We start from the raw sequence: 17,316 nt of genomic DNA, 5'->3' as shown, positions 1-17,316 counted from the left end.
TCAACGGCCTCAGGTTGCAGACTTCTTTGCTCCAAGCCATGGTCCAGGATACCTTGGCAAGCTTTCGTCTCTACCTGCATTCTCCTCTCGCTGATTAGTACTGTTTTTGTCCACTACCACCAAAGGTGCTCTACGTCGCACCGCACCGCACCGCAACGCCCAAAATGCAATCCCACCTCACCCGGCGAGTTTTTCGGGCAATTCTGAACAATGAACCGCTTTCATTCTCGCGCTGCCTCCATCGCTCACTGCATACGGTCCGGAATCATCGGCCTCGCAAGCTCGATCTTTTGACCAGCTACCATGGCCAGCGACGCGGGCTCTTCGCGTACAATGTGGCCCCAACGACTAGCCCGCAGTCTACAACTCTGCCCTTCGAGATTGGCCTAAAGCCTATGAGAGACCTCATGAGGTCAATGGCTGATAAAAGCAGAGGGCCTACCTTTGAAATCCTAGCCAATGCCTTGAACGACTTTTTGGGGCAACGCGCTGCTTCCCCCAGCGTCATTACGCATTTCCATGCCACCCTGCTCTCCGTCACCTGGCACTACATGCGAACTCATGCGGAAGAATTGAACCCCGAGGAATGGCAGAAAACATTGTCGACTGAGGCCCTCGAAAATATGCTCTTTATCCTATCACAGGCCAAGTGTTTACCTGAATCACAACCGATTGTGCGAAAATTGGCTCGCGCTGCCTTTTCGGAATTGTGCCGGGATCCGTCGCCCAATATGAAACATATCAGTCGGTCAGCTTTCATTGCGTATATTAACATACAGGCCTTGAATGGCCACCCCGATGAAGCATGCGACGTTCTAGAGCGTTTCTGGTTTAGGCTGAAGATGGCTCGCCCGACTCCTTGGCATGTGGTTATGAAGGGATTTGCTATGGTTGGTGAGAAGCGCCGTTTAGAACGGACAGCTGAGAATCTTGAGAAATTCAACGTCGAGTTCGACCACAGATCTCATGAAGACCTGGTTAAGCTTCTTATCGAAGAGGACTTGTTTACCGCGACGAAAACGATCTATGAATGTCCTCTTTCTAACGGGCAAACGCCCACAGTGGCCGTGAGAGAGGCCGTTATCAAATATGCGACGATGAACTCCGATACCGCGTGGGCAGCATCGGTGTTCGAGTCACTTTCCAACATGCCGGTCTGCAAGACTCTGGGCATCACCCTCTTCTGGGAAGGGGTGCAGAAGCAGAGTGCAACTGCCGTCTCAGATAAAGCCAATCACATGATGGCGGGCGACGAGAATGCTAGAAAGGCTCTGACTATCTCATGTGTGAATGATCTGATAGAGTACGCAAACACGATACTGAACCCTGCCCTAGCTGTAAAATTTGCTGCGTTAGCCTCTCACTGGGCTCTAGAAACCAACGCGAGAACGCAGCTTTTGCAACTGGAAACCTACATTCTGGCGGGTGATACTGGGAGGGCATTGCGCTCCATGGACGATCTGCAGGATCCAGAAGCCATGGCGACCGCTAACATGTCACTAATGAACAAGTTAATCAGACTTCTCTGCCGATCGGGCCAGGAAGATGCGATATTCGACCGCATCTCGGCCTTCCTGGACCCGTTGTTTGAGAACAACGTACGGCTAGAGGCAGGGACTGTGGCAGCGATCACACGCATGCTACTCTACCGACTCGACTGGGAGGGCGTTTCGGCACTGCTCCGGCCACGCCTTGGGCTGTATGACACGGAAGAGCGGGCGACGATTCGCAACTCGCTCACCGGATTCATCTTGGACCTCGAGCAAAAGGACTCCGATGCCTGGGAGACATATAACCTGCTGCTGCTGGCCTTCCCGGAAACCGGCGTCCGCTCGCGCACCGAGATCATGACCTCCTTCTTCAAACGCCACCGCAGCGACCTCGCCTACCTCGTTTTCGGCCATATGCGACAGGCCGAGGACTTCGCCCGACGGCCCAAGCCTGACACGTACGCGCGCTGTTTCGTCGGCATCGCTCGCACCCAATCCGCAAAGCACCTTCAGCTCGTGCACAACATGCTCAAACTCGACGTCGAAGTCGACCTAACCACGCGCGTGCTCGACGGGCTCATGCTCGCTTACGCCTCCTGCGACATGCCCGAGCAGGCAATGAAAGTTTTCCGAAGCATCCTAGAGTCGGACGAGGGTCCGTCCCACAAGACCATCCCTATCTTTTTCGAGACGTGCGCCAGGCACAATAACGGTGTTGAGGAGGCCCTCAAGATGATGGACAAGGTCAAGTTGCTGGGCATCGAGCGCAACCGCCAACTGTACATGGCGTATGTCAAAGCTCTAGCCGCCCACTGCGAATTCGACCTCGCCACCGAGGCCCTGGAGAAGATGGAGGCCGAGACTGGCCTCAAGCCGACCCGCAACTCGTTAGTTCATCCCCCTCCCCGAAACACTCTAATCTCCTCTTGTCTTCTGCTTTTCCTGCCGTCACGTCCACGTGGTCTTGCTAAAGTGCCCTTTTAGGATCGGCCAATTCTACAATGTGATTCCTTACCAACACTGGAAAGATGAGGTCGAGAAGTGGGCCCGAGCCAAATATCCAGAGCTGTGGGCGCAGCTGGAGCAGATCGAACGCATCGAGCATGACGAGGGCCCACAATTCAATATCGAAATGAAGGAGATTGACATTTAGACGTAAATAGAGCGTGTCCTTTCCATGGGCGATGTTTTTTGTGCGTCCAATGCGATGTAGCGGTTTAGCGATTCATTGACGACCGGCGGAGTGAGCGTGCGCCCGTTGCTTCAAATGCAGCCATTGTGCCACGCATAGGTGTCACGTGTACGCGCTCGCGAGATTCTGGCAGCAAGGGGATTTGCATCACGATTGAGCGACACTGGATGAATAATTAGTCAAGATCTCTCTTGCTCTTGGTCATAGGTTGCACACCATACGAGTCTCCAAACCTGCCCACGCTACGGGAAGACATCCTAGATTGATTAATAAATGGAAGAAGAGAAGAGACCAAAGGTCCTGAAGATGAACAAATCGCTTTATTAGGCTAGGCTCTTAAACAGCTTTTCTGTAATCCACACAACAACTGACATTTACTCATAATTAATATATCCTTAGCAAACTGCATATGTGCAGCAGGCATAACCCGGAAGATGCATATCATCGCACTCTTTCAAGAATCAAGGAAGACCCATGTATATTCGTCTAGTAATCACGTTTACGCCTGGGAAAGCTGCGCAAGTCGCTTGGTCATGCTGTCGACTAAGTTAGCAAAGTCTGCCAAGGCAGCATCAAGAGCAGGTAACTCACAAATCGAAGAAAGAGAATTGGCTTGGGCTGCTACCATATTCGTAAACAAACCGACTGGCGAGGTAGCTACCAAAAATAGACCGCAAATAATTCTCCGGTACACGCTGAAGGATAGTGTCCAGGCCGATCTTGTTCAGAAGCAGCTTAGGAAGAGCATCGTGGAGAACCGAGCGACGGAGCTCGACGTTATCCCACAGCTCGGTGTTTTGAAGCTCTTCATCAAGCTTGGTGATCGCGATACTAAGCTGATCGCTGAGCACACTACGGAGCACACCGGTCTGCTCATGCTCGCGCCAGATAGCCTCAAATTCGAGGGTGGCGTTCTGCTTGATCACTTCTTGAACCTGCTTGACATATTCGCTGTAGAAATTGGGCACCGTGCCGTCCTCACGAATACACATGTTCTCCACGAACTCGGCATCATCGAAAGACAACGAAGCCAGAACCTCCAGGGAAGACGAGGTCACACCACCCTTGTTGGCGGACGCGTCCTTGAACAGGATGCAGCCGGCACGCTCCAAGCGGAGCTTGGCGTCTTGTGTGATGAACAGATTGGCACCTTCGACAATGTAGGGAATGGTGGCTTTGCCATCGTTAATCAGCTTGCCCACGGTGGACAGGTCAATTGATTCGGGGCGACCACCGCAAGGCACAAAGGTGTCATACTGTTGGTCATTGCGCAGATGGAACAGGTTGCGGAAGATCATTCCATTGTGGACGAGCTCGCCGCTAGGTAATCTCACGTTGCTCTCATCCACTAAGACCCGGTAACCCTGGGGCGAAAGCTTGGACAGGTCGAACTCTGAAATTGTGACTCGATTCTTGGCCAGTCGGACAAGCTCTTCCTGATTGAGACCCTGGGGATCAACAATCACACCAGAGCCGTCCACGATGGCGGTGTACTTTTCATTTGCGAGGAGGATCTCGTTGGAGCCTAGATCACCATCAGGGCCACCAGTTTGTAGCTTGCGAATGGTGCTGGGATCAATCTTCAACTTGCGATAGATGCCAAGAACATACTGTCGCACGGACAGCGTCGTCATTCCGTAGGTGTCGTGAGGGATGCCGCCCAGTCTGGGGCTCTTCCCTGTGAAGAAAGACTTCCACCAGAGGGCACCACGATTGCGGGCATGCTCCGTCGCCCAGTCAACCAGCTCAGCCGTGTTCTCATCCGGGCCCATGAACAAGATCTCGTCTTTACCGTACAGATCAACAATGGGATCCTTGATGCCAGGACTGACTGGTGGCAGCAAGAGATCAAGGATACTGTCGATATACTTTTCAAAAGCGACACGGGCCTTGTCCTGGTGATTCACGTCGAGCAGGATTACGCCTTTGGCACCGCCCTCGGGAATATCCTTGTTCTTGCGTTGCTGAGTATTGGCCAGGTTGTAGTTCTCATCGAACAAAGAGCGGGCATTGATGCTGTAGGCTTCCTTGTTCCGGCTCTTGACGATACGAATACCTCCGCGCGCAATATCACGGAACCGGAGGTGGAACCCGCGAAACTCGGAGCTAATGACCAGGAACATGCCATATAGGGGCTGAGGGTACTCATGCTCCGGGAGGAAATGAGGGTTGAGCCGGAAACTGAGGGCCACCTTGGTTGGAGTGAAGAAGTTTGTCTTAAGAATGGAGGCATTAAACACTCGGAAAGCGCTCATGACCATTTCATCATGTTCGTTGGCAGCTGTGCTTGAGATGAGCTGCTTCAGCTTGGAGCCGTCAAGGACCTCGTCGACCTGCAGTCGCAAATAACTTAGCGTAGGAAGGAAATCGTCCTCAGCTGGGCCGCGGGTCTGCACATAGTGGGTGTTGGCAAAGTCGAGATATAGCTTGTGGATTAGTTCCGGATACTTGTTGACGATCTCGGAAATATAATCCGAAGTAAAGGTCTCGGTACGCAGACGCTTCTTAATCTTGGCCAACAACTCCGCGTGAACGCTGTTGTTAGAATCCAAGAGATCGGTCAACGATGTGTATTCAGAGCCCAAGCGATTCAAAAACTGCTGAACGAACACCCATGCGCAGTGGGCATAAATCGTCTCCTGCAAGCTGAGACGGCCAACTGCGAAATGATGCTGGAATCGGTTCTGGGGGATGCAATACAAAAGGGAGACCTCCTTGATAATCTGGTGAATCGCCGCCTCGATCGGGGGAAACTTGGCAGCTATCTCCTGATTGGGCAACGGACGAAGATAGAGCGAAATCACCGTGATTCCGTTGGAGAAATGTTCCAAATACTTCCGCGAGCTGGTCAAGCGGTAGTAGTGGTACAAATCAGAGAGAGCACTGAAAAGACCCATGGCCGAGCCTTGCCGGTAGGCAATGACCAGTCTCTTCTCGCGACTCTTTTCAATCTCGAACATCTCAATGACGGGGCCAGAGCGGCTGACCGCGTTGCTGATGATCTCTTGGTAAATGGCTTTGGTGTTGGGGGTGGCCTTCTGCAAGAACCTCTTCTCACCAATGATGTCGATGTTGGTCTCATTGGGATCTGGGTTCGGGTTGACAAACTGACACTTGTAGACGAAGTAGCAACGCAGCTGCTGACCATCATCACCTGGAATCGAGGTAGGCGAGCGGAAAGTCTCTACTCGGTAACTGTTCTCGGGTGTCGAGCCATTGATGTACTTTTTATCAATCCGCGACTCGTAGCGCGGGCCCTCGACGGAGGAGATACCCGGCTTGCTGGTGTCAATGTAAACCGCGTGATCCTCAGCCTCCTTGTCCAGCCGGATTTCGAGCTTCTTGTCGTCCCGGGCGTAGGCGGCAACCTTAGCGGCGTACAAGGACAGAATTTGCGTAACGATGGCCTCGACAGACTCCGTCTGGAAGTAGGTGTCATCGATTCCGAGTTGGTTGTAGAACCATTCAGTCTCTCCTAGAACGAACTCCACTGGAATGAAGCCCTTCTTTTCCAACTGGTCCATGACTGTAATTGCCAAGAGGTCAGATACCAACCGGAGCGCTAGCTTAATTCGAGTAGTCACTTACCCTGCTCCATCTGCTTCTCCTTGCCCTCGAACTTGGCAGCCACATAGCCGGGATCTTCCTCGGACAAGATCCGATGTGAACCGCCTCCGGGGATTCCCAGGTGGGTGGGTTGTGGGGAAGGTTGACGGATGCTTGAGCCGGCTACACTCTCGAGGATTTTGTTGTGTGGGTGACGTTGGAAGCCTATGGGGGTGCCAGCTCCCGAGTAAGCGCCGTCGTTACTACCATAGAGCTTGGGGCCGGCCCGCACGGGTAGAGTGTTGGCGCCATTTAGATGGCCATCGGGGATGGGCGAGGACGAGGGTGCGGGGGACACCATTGTGACTATTGTGACTGGAGATTTTGAAGTTGTGTGCGTTTTAAGTGGTATGTTCAGCGGACAAGTTTCGGCTTAAGAAATCTGAAACAGTGATGAGCACTCCAGCCAACCCGGGCAACCGCAAATGGTGAAATTCCAAGGGGAGAGAGAAGCTTAAAAAGTGCGTTGAAAAGAAAAGGGCAGACGGAAAGTGAAATGAAAGACAGACGAAGTCGAAGACAAGGTAACAGACAAGCGATGAAGAACGAACGCACCTAGCTCCAAGTTGTGTTTGAGACAAATGCAATTGAGGCGGATTCTTTGATTCTTTGATTCTTTGATTCTTTGATTCTTTGATTCTTCGAATTGGTCAGTGGGTGGGGGAGAGGCTTATCCGACAGGAAGGGACGGCTTTTACAGTTGTCAAGCTCCGCCATGCAATGCAGTCGACACGTCAACCGCAATTGAGAGAGAAAGGCAGATAAGAGAAAGGTAGGTCGACGATTATGTTGAATGAGCGAGATGTTTGTTCTTTTCTTTGAAGGTTGGAAAGAGAATCCAGAGAGACGAGAGGGTGGGTCAGTAGTGGGAAGAAGAAGATGAAGATGATGAAGAATGGATCAGTGAGAAGAATTATGCTACAAACAGAAGAAATGACTTCATCTAAAGGTGTAACGTGTGAGTGAGAAGAATACTGGGGAAGACGACCCTTTATATGAATTATTTTAAAATCATCTGGAGAGATGATCTCAGTTTGGAAGGAAGGGTTTTCATAATTATAAACACGCAGTGTCATGTAAGTTATTGTCTGTTGGGGGTGGTAAAGACGGATAAGTTACAAAGAGTCCCCAGTGTTAATGATGCTGGATGATGTTACGACATACTTTATCTGAGGAGATAAGTGGACGTTAACTAGTCGCAATAGCCGGTGCTATGCGATCGGCCAGGAACGGGGATTGGAGGGGTGGGTGGGAAAGCGCAGGGCAGCTTCCCGGTCCGGGGCAACTTGTTGTACGGTATTATTGTATTGGTACGGTCTCATACATCGCACTTAGGTATGTTACCTACCCTACGAGTGGATCCCCCATCCGGTCTTTTGTGGCTCACTGGCTATAGTCCCAGTGCTGTCTGTGGCTGATTCTTTTGACATTGATTTTTCTCTTACCACATCACACATATGTTGAGAGAAATGGAAAAGAGAAGAGAATTATCTTCTATACTCTGGCTCTACACTCAAGAGATATTGATTGTTACTTACTAGTCTACGTCCTTCGTACAGTCTTGTCGACGCCAAGGGAGGCGAGCTGGAGTGGGCCAGGACATGCCTGTTTGGACGGCGAGCCAGAACTCACTCGGATGGCGCGAGTGAGGTAAAAGAGGTCAAGGAAAATGCCGCATTTATCAGTTCTCATTGGCCTGGGAACCCGGGGCAAGTGGAGAGAGGAGGCCTAATTTTGGAAATGGAATTTCCATAATTGCCTCAGCTCCTGGTCAGTGGTTTGAACTCATACAGTAGGTAGATAGATAGATAGATATAGGCTGAAAGGTCTATTTTGGGAGAGAAGAATGAGTTGCGGCGAGAGACATGAAGAATCATGCCCAGGAACCCGGGGGAGACACGGAGTAGCGTGACTGAGATTTCAGATGCTCTAACTATAGATACAGTACGGAACAGCTTGTCAGACACCATCCAGACAATCAAAGAAAAATAGACCAGACCGGCAACATTCCAGGCAGTAGTTCGCTGGGGATATCAGCTGACCGGACCGGGTTGGGATGTGTCATGGTTTGTGACCGCCCGGTTTCCGGTGCGTAATATGAATCATCGAAAATGCCGCATCGCCAGTCTCGGCGTTTCGCCCGTCAACTCATCCTCGTCTCGGCGATATCTATGATTGTGATCGTGATTATGGAGTTAGATGAGGAATAGTAGACCGGGGTGCCATCTGCATGTAGTGTGTATTGTATATACTCATTCTACTCCGTACTACTCAGTATGTAGCAGTAAGTCAGGCTCAAGGACGATCTATAGGAATATTAACAGTCCTGAGGTTTGCAAGTACAGTACAGTACATACCAAGTTATCCTTGATATACACAATCACCACCAAAGATTGCTGCATATTTGGCCTGCTGGCTTGGTGATAGTACTGTACCTTTCTATGGAATGGTTCCGGACCCCCAACTGATTTCAACCATTTTCAACCATTAGTCACTAACAAGTTCATGACGAAGTCATGTGCAGTTTCAATTGCGGGGGAAGCAGCCAAGTCGACTCGGAATCGGTTCCTGGATCGATTCCCCGATCCCGGCTCTCTCCAGTTTTTCCAGAGGAGGAATGAGGATTTGGAGCAATGCCAGGTGCAATTTTGCGGGGGAAGAATGAGAAACTCCCTCTCAGTTGGGGAAGTTCCCATGAATTCTCATTATTAAAATTACCAAATGGCTCAACTCAGTTGCCGGCGATTACCACATCAAAATTCAAGATTCAAGAGATGCTCCCCGACTTTTCCTTTTCCCCAGGATCCTTCATCCATGATCCCTTCCGGCTCGGCGGCTTCTCCTCCCTTCGGTCCCAGTCTCATTAATTTTTTCCCTCCCTCTTTCCTTCCGCGGGACTGACTCCCCTTCTGAGTTTTTGCTAGGGTGATCATCGTCCTTCCGCCTGCAAACAACTTTGCCCTAAATGGAGAGACACACGGACCGGCTGAGGAGGGGGGGAGAAATGGCTGGGAAAGATCCATGAAACTCAAGTGATCTACTAAGTTACGTACCTTGGAGTCTAGCCCACTGGATCCATGCGGGAAACGTTTTCCTACCCCAACGGACTCCATGATGACGCAGATCTGAAAAAGAGAAAAGGGAAAACGAAAGAGGGATGGAGAAACAAATCATATCCTCTATTCCATAGCATACGGCAAGTGCAAGTTAAGTTATTGTTGAATATCGTTGAATAGCTCACTCGGACAGCCTTGCATAGCCGTCGCTCAATTTATCAAATCGGTCAGCTGCACACCAGCACGAGGGACAAATCCCAAGAGGCCCAGCAACCACTAGTTTCCAGCAATACGGAGTACTTGGATTCGCAAAATTGGAGCTGCGCTCCTAGAGGGCCGCAGCTACAGGGAAAATGCATACTCAGTATCGGGGAAATGGTTTCGACCGAGTTTGGCTGAGTGGACAGAGTCACGAGAAGAACGACAGAAACATGTTGAATAATAGATCCACTGCACCTACTAGTAAATATCTCACGGACAGCAGACCTGCTCAATGCAGCAAGCAATCACTGAGCTGCAAGGCGTGATGCTTCCGACGAGATCTCATTATTGGATACGCGCTCGACCCAACGCTCTGCATTCGTGCCTGAAAGCCACTAATTCCTCATCCATGCACCACGCGTCTTTTGAACCCTTTGGATGGATCCCGGATTTCGCAGAGGTTTCGTTCGTGCTCAGGTGCGCAGATCAAGCCATGGAATCTGGTTAGATGATGCCGACCAGCTAGCGCGAACAAGCCTCAAGATATGCCAATAGTACGCAAAAGAAAGGTAACATATGTATGTGTGACTGGGGGAGAATACCAACTGACCATGAGCTCTTACGGATAGCATGTAGACACTCTACAGACACGCGAACACCAGCGAACACCTATTTTCAATTCTGGTCTGGTACAAAGAACTGGATCATATCATACATCCTTCACGACTACCGCTTCTTGATGCTCACGTCAAGGTTGCCCACAGCCCACGCAGCTACAAATACTGTGAAGAGGCCAGCAGTGATAGTCACCGGCTTGCGCAGTCCATCCCACAAGGAATAATCGTAGGTTACCTAGTCCAATTGTCAACTCGAGTCAGGTTTATATGACTGTCAAGGAACTTACCACAATCTGAGAGTCACGAGCTTCATCCGTCAGTCCATCGACGGTAAGGCTCAATGCCGTCCGTCCCAGAGTGTCCATGAACGTCTTGTGCTCAGACACTTCGGCCTGGATCTGGCTGGAGCTAGGAAGTCCATTGCTGGAAGCCTTGTCCAGCATCTCCCAGCGAACGTTCCGGGCGCCTTCGGGAAGGATCACTCGCACAACGACCTTCTCATACTGGACGCCCTCCGAGGCCTTGGGTCCTTCGATGAAGGGAACCTTGAGCACGTAAGAGTCAGAGCTGCCGACGGCCCGACGAAGGAACGTGGAGAGATCGTTGTTCCAGCCGACGCGGAAACTATAGTTCCAGCCACCAAAAATGGGGAACCGGGGGCGAAGCTCCAATGATGCGTCCCGGCTGGGAACCTTCCCGGGACGGTAGCGGCTTGTAGAAACATTGCCGATATCATCAATAAAATAAGGGTCCACGGAGCCGGGCTTCAGGGGGTACTTCAGCTCGCGGATGGAGGAAGAGGGGAGTTGCTGATAGCTGCTGAGGGTCCACTCCACGCGGGAGAAGTGGTCTAAGAGTTCAGAGCCATTGTTGCGCAGCCAGTAGCGCTCCTCCGTGGCCAGGTTGCCGCCCCAGTGAGAAACCTCCAGGTCGCGCTCCAGCAGCGAAGCCGTGATGACCGGCTTGGTGAACTCATAGCGAACGACGATCGGGTAGCTAGTACCGGGCGCAACCTGAGCCGTGTCATAGGGTCCGTACGTGTAGCTGGTACCCAGACGCTCCGGGTCCGCACCCGACTTCAAGTCCGTGGTCGTATATTCCGGGACATTAGTGCTGGGAAGCTTGAGCTTGGTCTTCTGCGTCACTATCGTGTATGCCGAGGGAGCATAGGCAGAGAACGAATAAGTGAGGTACTGTCGGTCCATCTGTTTGATAGCGGCCGGGCGCGGGCTGAAAGAGTTGAGGACAGAGTAAGAGATTCCCAAAGTGATCTGAGAGGAGGGCGCCAGGGGTTCAGAGAAGTGAACGATATAGTATTGGAGATCCCTGTACGTCGAGTATAGCATACATCAGTCTTAGTTCGCCCAGTGAGTATGGAGGATTGTTTGCGGATCAAGCAACCGTGGCATCGTCACTGGCATCACCAACAGCCAACGAGCCATTGGCGACTAGAATGGCCAACTCACCTGCTTGGGTCGATTTCAGTAGCTTGCACATTGAGCCTGCCCTTCTCCGGAGCTGATTTATCGCGGACTTCGAGGACTCCGACCTTATCGTAGAGGTCGGATGGCAAAGCCAAGTAATAGTCACTCTGAGCTTGCTTGGCCACATTCTCGACCACGACATTGATAGTCTCACGGAGGTAGCTCTTCTCCAGATTGGTGTTCCGGACCAAGTTGGTATTCTTGAATACTTGAGCGGGCTTGAAATCGCTGGGAAGAGCGACTGGCGAGCTTGACGATGTGGAATCGGCGCATACGAAGCTGCTGGTTGATAGAAACAACCCGCACAGCGCGGTGAGGGCGGAAATGGGCCTCATTGTGATGATGGGCGGCCGTGAAGCAGACCGCGCCTAAAACACAATGTCTCTCACCAGGAGAAGTTTAAGACAATATAATCAGAAATGGAGAAAGAGAGGCGAGTTCAGAGGAATTGGCGAGCGGGAAAGAGACGCGGAGATGCTGAGGTGTCCCGATTCGGGGCGATTACGAGTTCCGGCCGGACTTCTCCACCCGCTAACTCGTAACCTCCTTCTCCGCCTTCTTATCACCAAAACAGAAGAACCATATTATCTACTTGCCTGCATCGCTTGTCCTCCCTCGTTTCTTTCCTTTTCCGTGCCTCGCCACCGCGCTCCTCCAGTCCCTGAGGTGCTCATATGAGCTTTCACAACTGTCTCAGAGATCTTTCATTCGATATAGAGTCTACCAAGTCTTGTGCAACGCACCGGCCGTCAAATGCTCGCCTTTCGAGTGGCCGCTCGCACATGCGGGCGGACAGTGAGAACCGCAGACCTACCTCGACGGTACCATGGCCTTGCCAATAGTAAATTCTTCAAAGTATCGGAGGAGGTTCGCGATGCCGTGGCCACAGGGAGACCTGTGGTGGCCCTTGAATCAACTATCTATACGCACGGTACAGCTCTCATCAGGTGTCGCACAGTAGATCGGCCGAGGCATTGCTGACAAGAGCAGGATTCCCCTATCCGGAAAGTGTCGCATTGGCAACGCTGTTGGAATCTGTAGTACGTGCCAATGGCGGCGTGCCTGCTACCATCGGAGTTCTCCATGGCGAAGCCCGGGTTGGCCTCAACGCAGAAGAGCTCATCGAGTTAGCATCTACTGCGGAGAAGAAGAACGCCTTGAAAGTATCCCGGAGGGATCTGGGGTACATTTGTGGTCTAGTAAGGCAAAAAATCCGTAGCTGGCTTGAAATTGCTGATCTAACTTTTTATCAGGGACTAGCTGGCAAAAGACTACACGGGGGTACAACAGTGTCCGGCACGATGGTGCTGGCTCATCTGGCTGGAATCAAGGTCTTTGGAACGGGAGGCTTAGGTCGGCACTTCCAAGCTAAGGCAGTTATAAAACATGCTGACTTGTCATAGGAGGCGTACATCGCGGTGGAGAAAACTCGATGGACATCTCTGGTGCGTAGAATCATCTTTGCAATTCTCTTCCCCGCTAATGTTGATATAGCTGATCTCACCGAGCTGGGACGAACGCCAGTGGCAGTTGTCAGCTCTGGGTGTAAGAGCTTCCTGGATATCCCGCGTACCCTGGAATATCTCGAGACAGAGGGAGTCTGCGTGGGGACCTTTGCAGATGGCCGTCAAGGGGCCGTGGATTTTCCCGCCTTCTATACTCGCGACAGTGGCCTTAGGAGTCCGAAGGTCTTCCATGATGAGGCTGAAGCGGCCGCAATTATCTGTGAGTGGTACATCACCGGGATTGTTGTTTACTCTCGGCGGTATCTCTGCATTCTCGGCAATCAGCGTTTGCCAACACTGTACGATGAGGCCGCTAACTACATCACAGACGCACAAACACAAATCCCCATCTCATCCGGTATTCTCCTTGCCAACCCTGTTTCCCTCGAGCATTCCATCGCAAGGAGTGAGATGGATGGCATCATCGATGAGGCCATTCGTCTTGCAGAAGTCGAGGGGCATCAAGGAAGTGACAATACGCCATTCGTGCTGGCAAAGATCAAGGACCTCAGTGGTGGGAAGAGTGTAATAGCCAACCGAGCCCTTGTCGAGGCCAATGTGGAGCGTGCAGCCAAGGTAGCTCTGGAACTCTCGAAACTTGAGCGATCTAGCGGGCCATTTAACGAACTGTGAGTACCCATGTTTTTTTTATAAGGATAGAGACACCCTAATGTCGAGATGGTCGGCGCAGACACATGCCAACTATCTCCGAGACCACTGGGGCTGACCGAGCAACTGCAGAAGCAGAGCTGGACCTCAATTCGACCACTGAACAGTTGACAAAGTGTGTTGCCAAGGCGGACATTATTGTGGCAGGCTCGCTGGCAATTGATTTGTCCTGTGATTTCAGTCCTACTGAAAGAACAACTTCTCCCGTCTTGGAGACATCGAATCGCGCAGTCATCGGACAAAGCCTTGGAGGTGTTGGCCACAATGTGGCTGTCGCGGCGAAATACCTCAACAGCTCTGTTCTCTTCTGCAGTACAGTCGGAGACGATCTGAGTGGCCGCGCCGCACTGGCTTCCCTCCGCGATGAGAATTTGTCCACAGCCGGCATCCGTGTTCTTCCTGAATCATCGGGAGCGCGTACTGCGCAGTATGTGGCCATCAACGATGCAAAGAAGGATCTCGTTGTCGCTATGGCTGATATGGCCATTATGGAATTGCCCGCGCAAAGCCTAGATTTCGACGGATTCTGGGAGCCATTAATATCGCAAACTCAACCACAGTGGGTGGTTGTGGACGCCAATTGGAGCCCGGAAGTGCTTGCGAAGTGGATGACAGTTGCAAAGAAGCACGGGGCTCGAACAGCCTTCGAACCCGTCTCGACCGCCAAGAGCCGCCGGTTGTTCGGCCGGCGCTCCGCCGCCGTTATGCCCTCGGATTGTGTTCCCAATAATACCGTCAGTCTCGCGGCACCTAACCAGATGGAGCTGACAGAGATGTACGCCGCTGCGCGGGATAGTGGTCTTTTCGAGTCTGAAGGCTGGTGGCATGTTATTGACGCCATGGGGATGTCTGCGTCTGGGTCGCGGGACCGATTGGTAGCTATGACCTCGGCCGAGCTTGTGGACCAAGGCATCCCGCAGCAAAGCATCCAGCTTCTTCCCTTTATGCCGTGTATCATCACCAAGCTGGGTAGGCAAGGCCTCCTTCTTACACAGCTTCTCCGTCCGGGAGACGCGCGTCTGACCAGTCCGGACACTGCCCCATATATCCTGTCCCGAGCGCCCACCGACCATGCAGTGATCGGAGGGGTATACATGCGCTTGTTTCCCCCAGCAGCGGTACTTGCGGAAAAAGACATTGTCAGTGTCAATGGGGCTGGGGATACTCTGTTGGGGGCGGTAGTAACGGGTTTGGCTCGCGGCCATGTGGTAGAAGAGGTGCTGTCTTTGGCGCAGGAAGCCAGTATTCTGACGCTTCAGTCCCCTGGAGGCGTGAGTCCGGAAATCCGCAAGCTCAATTTTCCATGATCTCGAGACTTTCATTGAGACCAAGTCCCATTTTGACCTCATATATGCATAGTTGATCTTGCTACTGGAACAAATCACAGCCATCATGCTCATCACACGATTGTCTATCATAAGTAAATTCTACAGCCAGAAGATAATCAAATCCTACGCTATGCCGTCCCAGAGAGGCATATATAACAGCAAAAACCATCCAGCTCAATACCAGTTCAGACAGTAATCCTCTCCACCCCTTCTGCGCCAACCACCGGCAGCCGCTCGACGATTTTCGTGCCTGCGCGATTCAGCCCCGTGGGGGTGAACCCCGCCGGCACGACCGCCGGATCCAACAAGCCAATCTGCACCAAGACGCTCGCCTGATCCCAATAAACATTGAGACGGGCGACCTTCCCCGCGCAGAAACTCGCCGTCATGACGAGGGCAATGCGCACGGGCCGACCCGTCGGCGGGACTGAGGGTAACAACCACGGAATTTCTTCGCTGTGGGTGAATGAAAAGTGCAGCTCATCGACGATGCGATCCGCGCCGGTAGTGCGCGAGAGGAGGCGAATCCGTTGATCAGGCGGTCCCGTCGGCAGGAATTGGGTAGTGAAAAAATGGGTCAGGGATTTGGGGGTGGTGCCTAAATCATGTCAGATACAACAGTTATAGATATACTGCCTTCTTCTTGTTGCTATTGTCTCCATAGGAAACAGGGAGGGGGAAAGCTGGGGGCTTATGTGAGATATTGTTTTGACTCACCTCCCATCATAGTCGGCACACAATTCACCAGTGGAGTTCCCAGGGAGGTATGGTCGTCATCACTGGGGCCCGATGCGTTCAACTGCACTCCACTACTGCTGCCTACCATCAACCCGACGATCTGGGCCGCCAGGCAATCTCGCTCACCTGTCACCGCAGGAGACGAGTTTGGTTGCTCGTCGGCCCCGGTGCCAGACTCCGACGTCGCCGCCAGACATCGCCAGTATTCTTCCCAGACGCTCTCCACGTCCGGGACCTTCCATCCGCCGCCGTGCCCGGGCCAGCCGAATCCGCGTTTCAGGGTCTCGAGAGCTCGCGACCAGGCTAATCGCGCGGCGATGCCGTCGTAGTTCGGCGAGGAGGGCTCCGCAAACCCGGCGCGGGACTCCGGGTAGAAGAAGGAGTGGCAGCGGTGACGCTTGCGGGTATGGGTGGGTGCGGATGGTTCGGGGTCGGCTGAGCAGCGGTCTCCGGCGAGATGAATCTGGATGGGAAGAAGGGTTACCGATGGAGGGTAGGTCGTTGGCGCAGTGGAGGAAGAGGTCGTCGTGTTGGCATTTGCAGAAGCGGTAGGGACTTTGCTGATGGGACTGCCGTTTGCGTTGATGGAGAGATGGTCAAGGCAGTTGTCGAAGTCATGGGGGTAGTAGGCTACCAGAGCGCAAAGTCGGGGGAAGGGGTTGGTGGATGTTGCCGGTTGATGGTGCGACTCGAGAAGCAGTGAGGCTGGTTTGTTGTAGGCTAATGAGGGATCCGTTAGCTACAGTTGTACAATACACGGACACCCACCCAACGGATCCCTAGGATACCTAGTCAAAAAAAGAAAAGAGGGTGTCTGACCGACCACAGCATATCGTTCCCCAGGCTCCAGGTCATCCTCCCGTTCATGCAGGAGACACTCGAGGTCTTTTCGATCTCGCTCGCGGTCTGTGTGATGTCTCCCAGGGAAGGGCAAATATTCAACATCGAAACCCTCTGCACGGAGCCGGGCTAGGATGCCGGCGTCGAATTCGAGGGCATCGGAGGTCAGATACAGCCGCCGGGGCGCACCAGTGTCTGTAACTTTGCGATGTCGGTCAACACCGGGGGGTGATTGGAGAGGGGTTGTGCCAGAAGAACTACTTCGACGTCGTCGAAGATGCTGGCGAAGGCGTTCCATGGGGGAGAGCAATATTGATTAGGGTGGAGTGAGAGTGGGAATCAGACGACAAAGAATTATGTAGAATTGTGTCAGAGAATCAAGAGCGGCACTGAAGGAAAGCGGTTCAGATATAGATAAAAGAAATCCGACTGCCTCAAGACCAGGCAGGCGTGTGGCATGCTGGGCTGACGTCGACGAGTGTTGCCCAGTTTCTTGGGTCGACGTGGAACCAGCCGGAGTTTCCCTTGACCTCTTGGAGGAAAAACACAGAGAGTGATTAATCAGACTGGCCAGCAGAATAGAATGTCTA

The 17,316-nt window shown here is 52.4% G+C and overlaps 5 protein-coding genes across 5 annotated transcripts; 2 read left to right on the top strand and 3 right to left on the bottom strand.

Moving 5' to 3' along the window:
• Positions 1 to 164: 164 nt before the first annotated feature.
• Positions 165 to 2,721, top strand: BO82DRAFT_303850 (putative mitochondrial respiratory complex I chaperone (Cia84); the record flags this gene model as incomplete). The annotated part of the gene is made up of 2 exons (XM_025632166.1): positions 165 to 2,377; positions 2,475 to 2,721. The coding sequence occupies 2 exons, from the start codon at positions 165 to 167 to the stop codon at positions 2,641 to 2,643; spliced, it is 2,382 nt and encodes a 793-aa protein (XP_025495117.1). The 3' UTR covers positions 2,644 to 2,721.
• Positions 2,722 to 3,269: 548 nt separating this feature from the next.
• BO82DRAFT_372196 (glutamate dehydrogenase (NAD(+))) lies at positions 3,270 to 6,589 on the bottom strand (the record flags this gene model as incomplete). Its single annotated transcript, XM_025637306.1, has 2 exons — positions 3,270 to 6,208; positions 6,271 to 6,589. 2 exons carry the CDS (start codon positions 6,587 to 6,589, stop codon positions 3,270 to 3,272), a joined length of 3,258 nt encoding a protein of 1,085 aa, XP_025495116.1.
• Positions 6,590 to 10,221: 3,632 nt separating this feature from the next.
• Positions 10,222 to 12,110, bottom strand: BO82DRAFT_351719 (dolichyl-diphosphooligosaccharide--protein glycotransferase subunit OST1). The gene is made up of 3 exons (XM_025634497.1): positions 11,629 to 12,110; positions 10,450 to 11,488; positions 10,222 to 10,397 (listed from the first exon to the last, which is right to left on the bottom strand). Exons 1-3 carry the CDS (start codon positions 11,979 to 11,981, stop codon positions 10,272 to 10,274), a joined length of 1,518 nt encoding a protein of 505 aa, XP_025495115.1. The 5' UTR covers positions 11,982 to 12,110; the 3' UTR covers positions 10,222 to 10,271.
• A 289-nt stretch (positions 12,111 to 12,399) lies between these two features.
• Positions 12,400 to 15,127, top strand: BO82DRAFT_399325 (pseudouridine-5'-phosphate glycosidase/carbohydrate kinase family protein; the record flags this gene model as incomplete). Its single annotated transcript, XM_025639094.1, has 6 exons — positions 12,400 to 12,577; positions 12,637 to 12,845; positions 12,900 to 12,999; positions 13,050 to 13,091; positions 13,141 to 13,780; positions 13,843 to 15,127. 6 exons carry the CDS (start codon positions 12,400 to 12,402, stop codon positions 15,125 to 15,127), a joined length of 2,454 nt encoding a protein of 817 aa, XP_025495114.1.
• A 165-nt stretch (positions 15,128 to 15,292) lies between these two features.
• On the bottom strand, positions 15,293 to 17,310 carry BO82DRAFT_303839 (dienelactone hydrolase). The gene is made up of 3 exons (XM_025632165.1): positions 16,706 to 17,310; positions 15,866 to 16,606; positions 15,293 to 15,746 (listed from the first exon to the last, which is right to left on the bottom strand). Exons 1-3 carry the CDS (start codon positions 17,022 to 17,024, stop codon positions 15,334 to 15,336), a joined length of 1,473 nt encoding a protein of 490 aa, XP_025495113.1. The 5' UTR covers positions 17,025 to 17,310; the 3' UTR covers positions 15,293 to 15,333.
• Positions 17,311 to 17,316: the final 6 nt, after the last annotated feature.

This window comes from Aspergillus uvarum (assembly GCF_003184745.1).
Source record: "Aspergillus uvarum CBS 121591 unplaced genomic scaffold BO82scaffold_9, whole genome shotgun sequence".
Taxonomy (NCBI): domain Eukaryota; kingdom Fungi; phylum Ascomycota; class Eurotiomycetes; order Eurotiales; family Aspergillaceae; genus Aspergillus; species Aspergillus uvarum.
Note: the sequence above shows the minus strand (reverse complement) of the source record. Positions and strands in the feature narration are given on the sequence as shown.

What these genes read in the sequence shown, in the direction of transcription:
- BO82DRAFT_351719 (XM_025634497.1), bottom strand. Translation starts at nt 11,981, where the DNA reads ATGAGGCCCATTTCCGCCCTCACCGCGCTGTGCGGGTTGTTTCTATCA. An exon ending in ACTGAAATCGACCCAAGCAG is followed by an intron (nt 11,489 to 11,628) that starts GTGAGTTGGCCA and finishes CTCGACGTACAG; the next exon opens with GGATCTCCAATACTATATCG. An exon ending in CTCGTGACTCTCAGATTGTG is followed by an intron (nt 10,398 to 10,449) that starts GTAAGTTCCTTG and finishes CAATTGGACTAG; the next exon opens with GTAACCTACGATTATTCCTT.
- BO82DRAFT_303839 (XM_025632165.1), bottom strand. Translation starts at nt 17,024, where the DNA reads ATGGAACGCCTTCGCCAGCATCTTCGACGACGTCGAAGTAGTTCTTCT. An exon ending in GGAACGATATGCTGTGGTCG is followed by an intron (nt 16,607 to 16,705) that starts GTCAGACACCCT and finishes ATCCCTCATTAG; the next exon opens with CCTACAACAAACCAGCCTCA. An exon ending in TGTGCCGACTATGATGGGAG is followed by an intron (nt 15,747 to 15,865) that starts GTGAGTCAAAAC and finishes GACATGATTTAG; the next exon opens with GCACCACCCCCAAATCCCTG.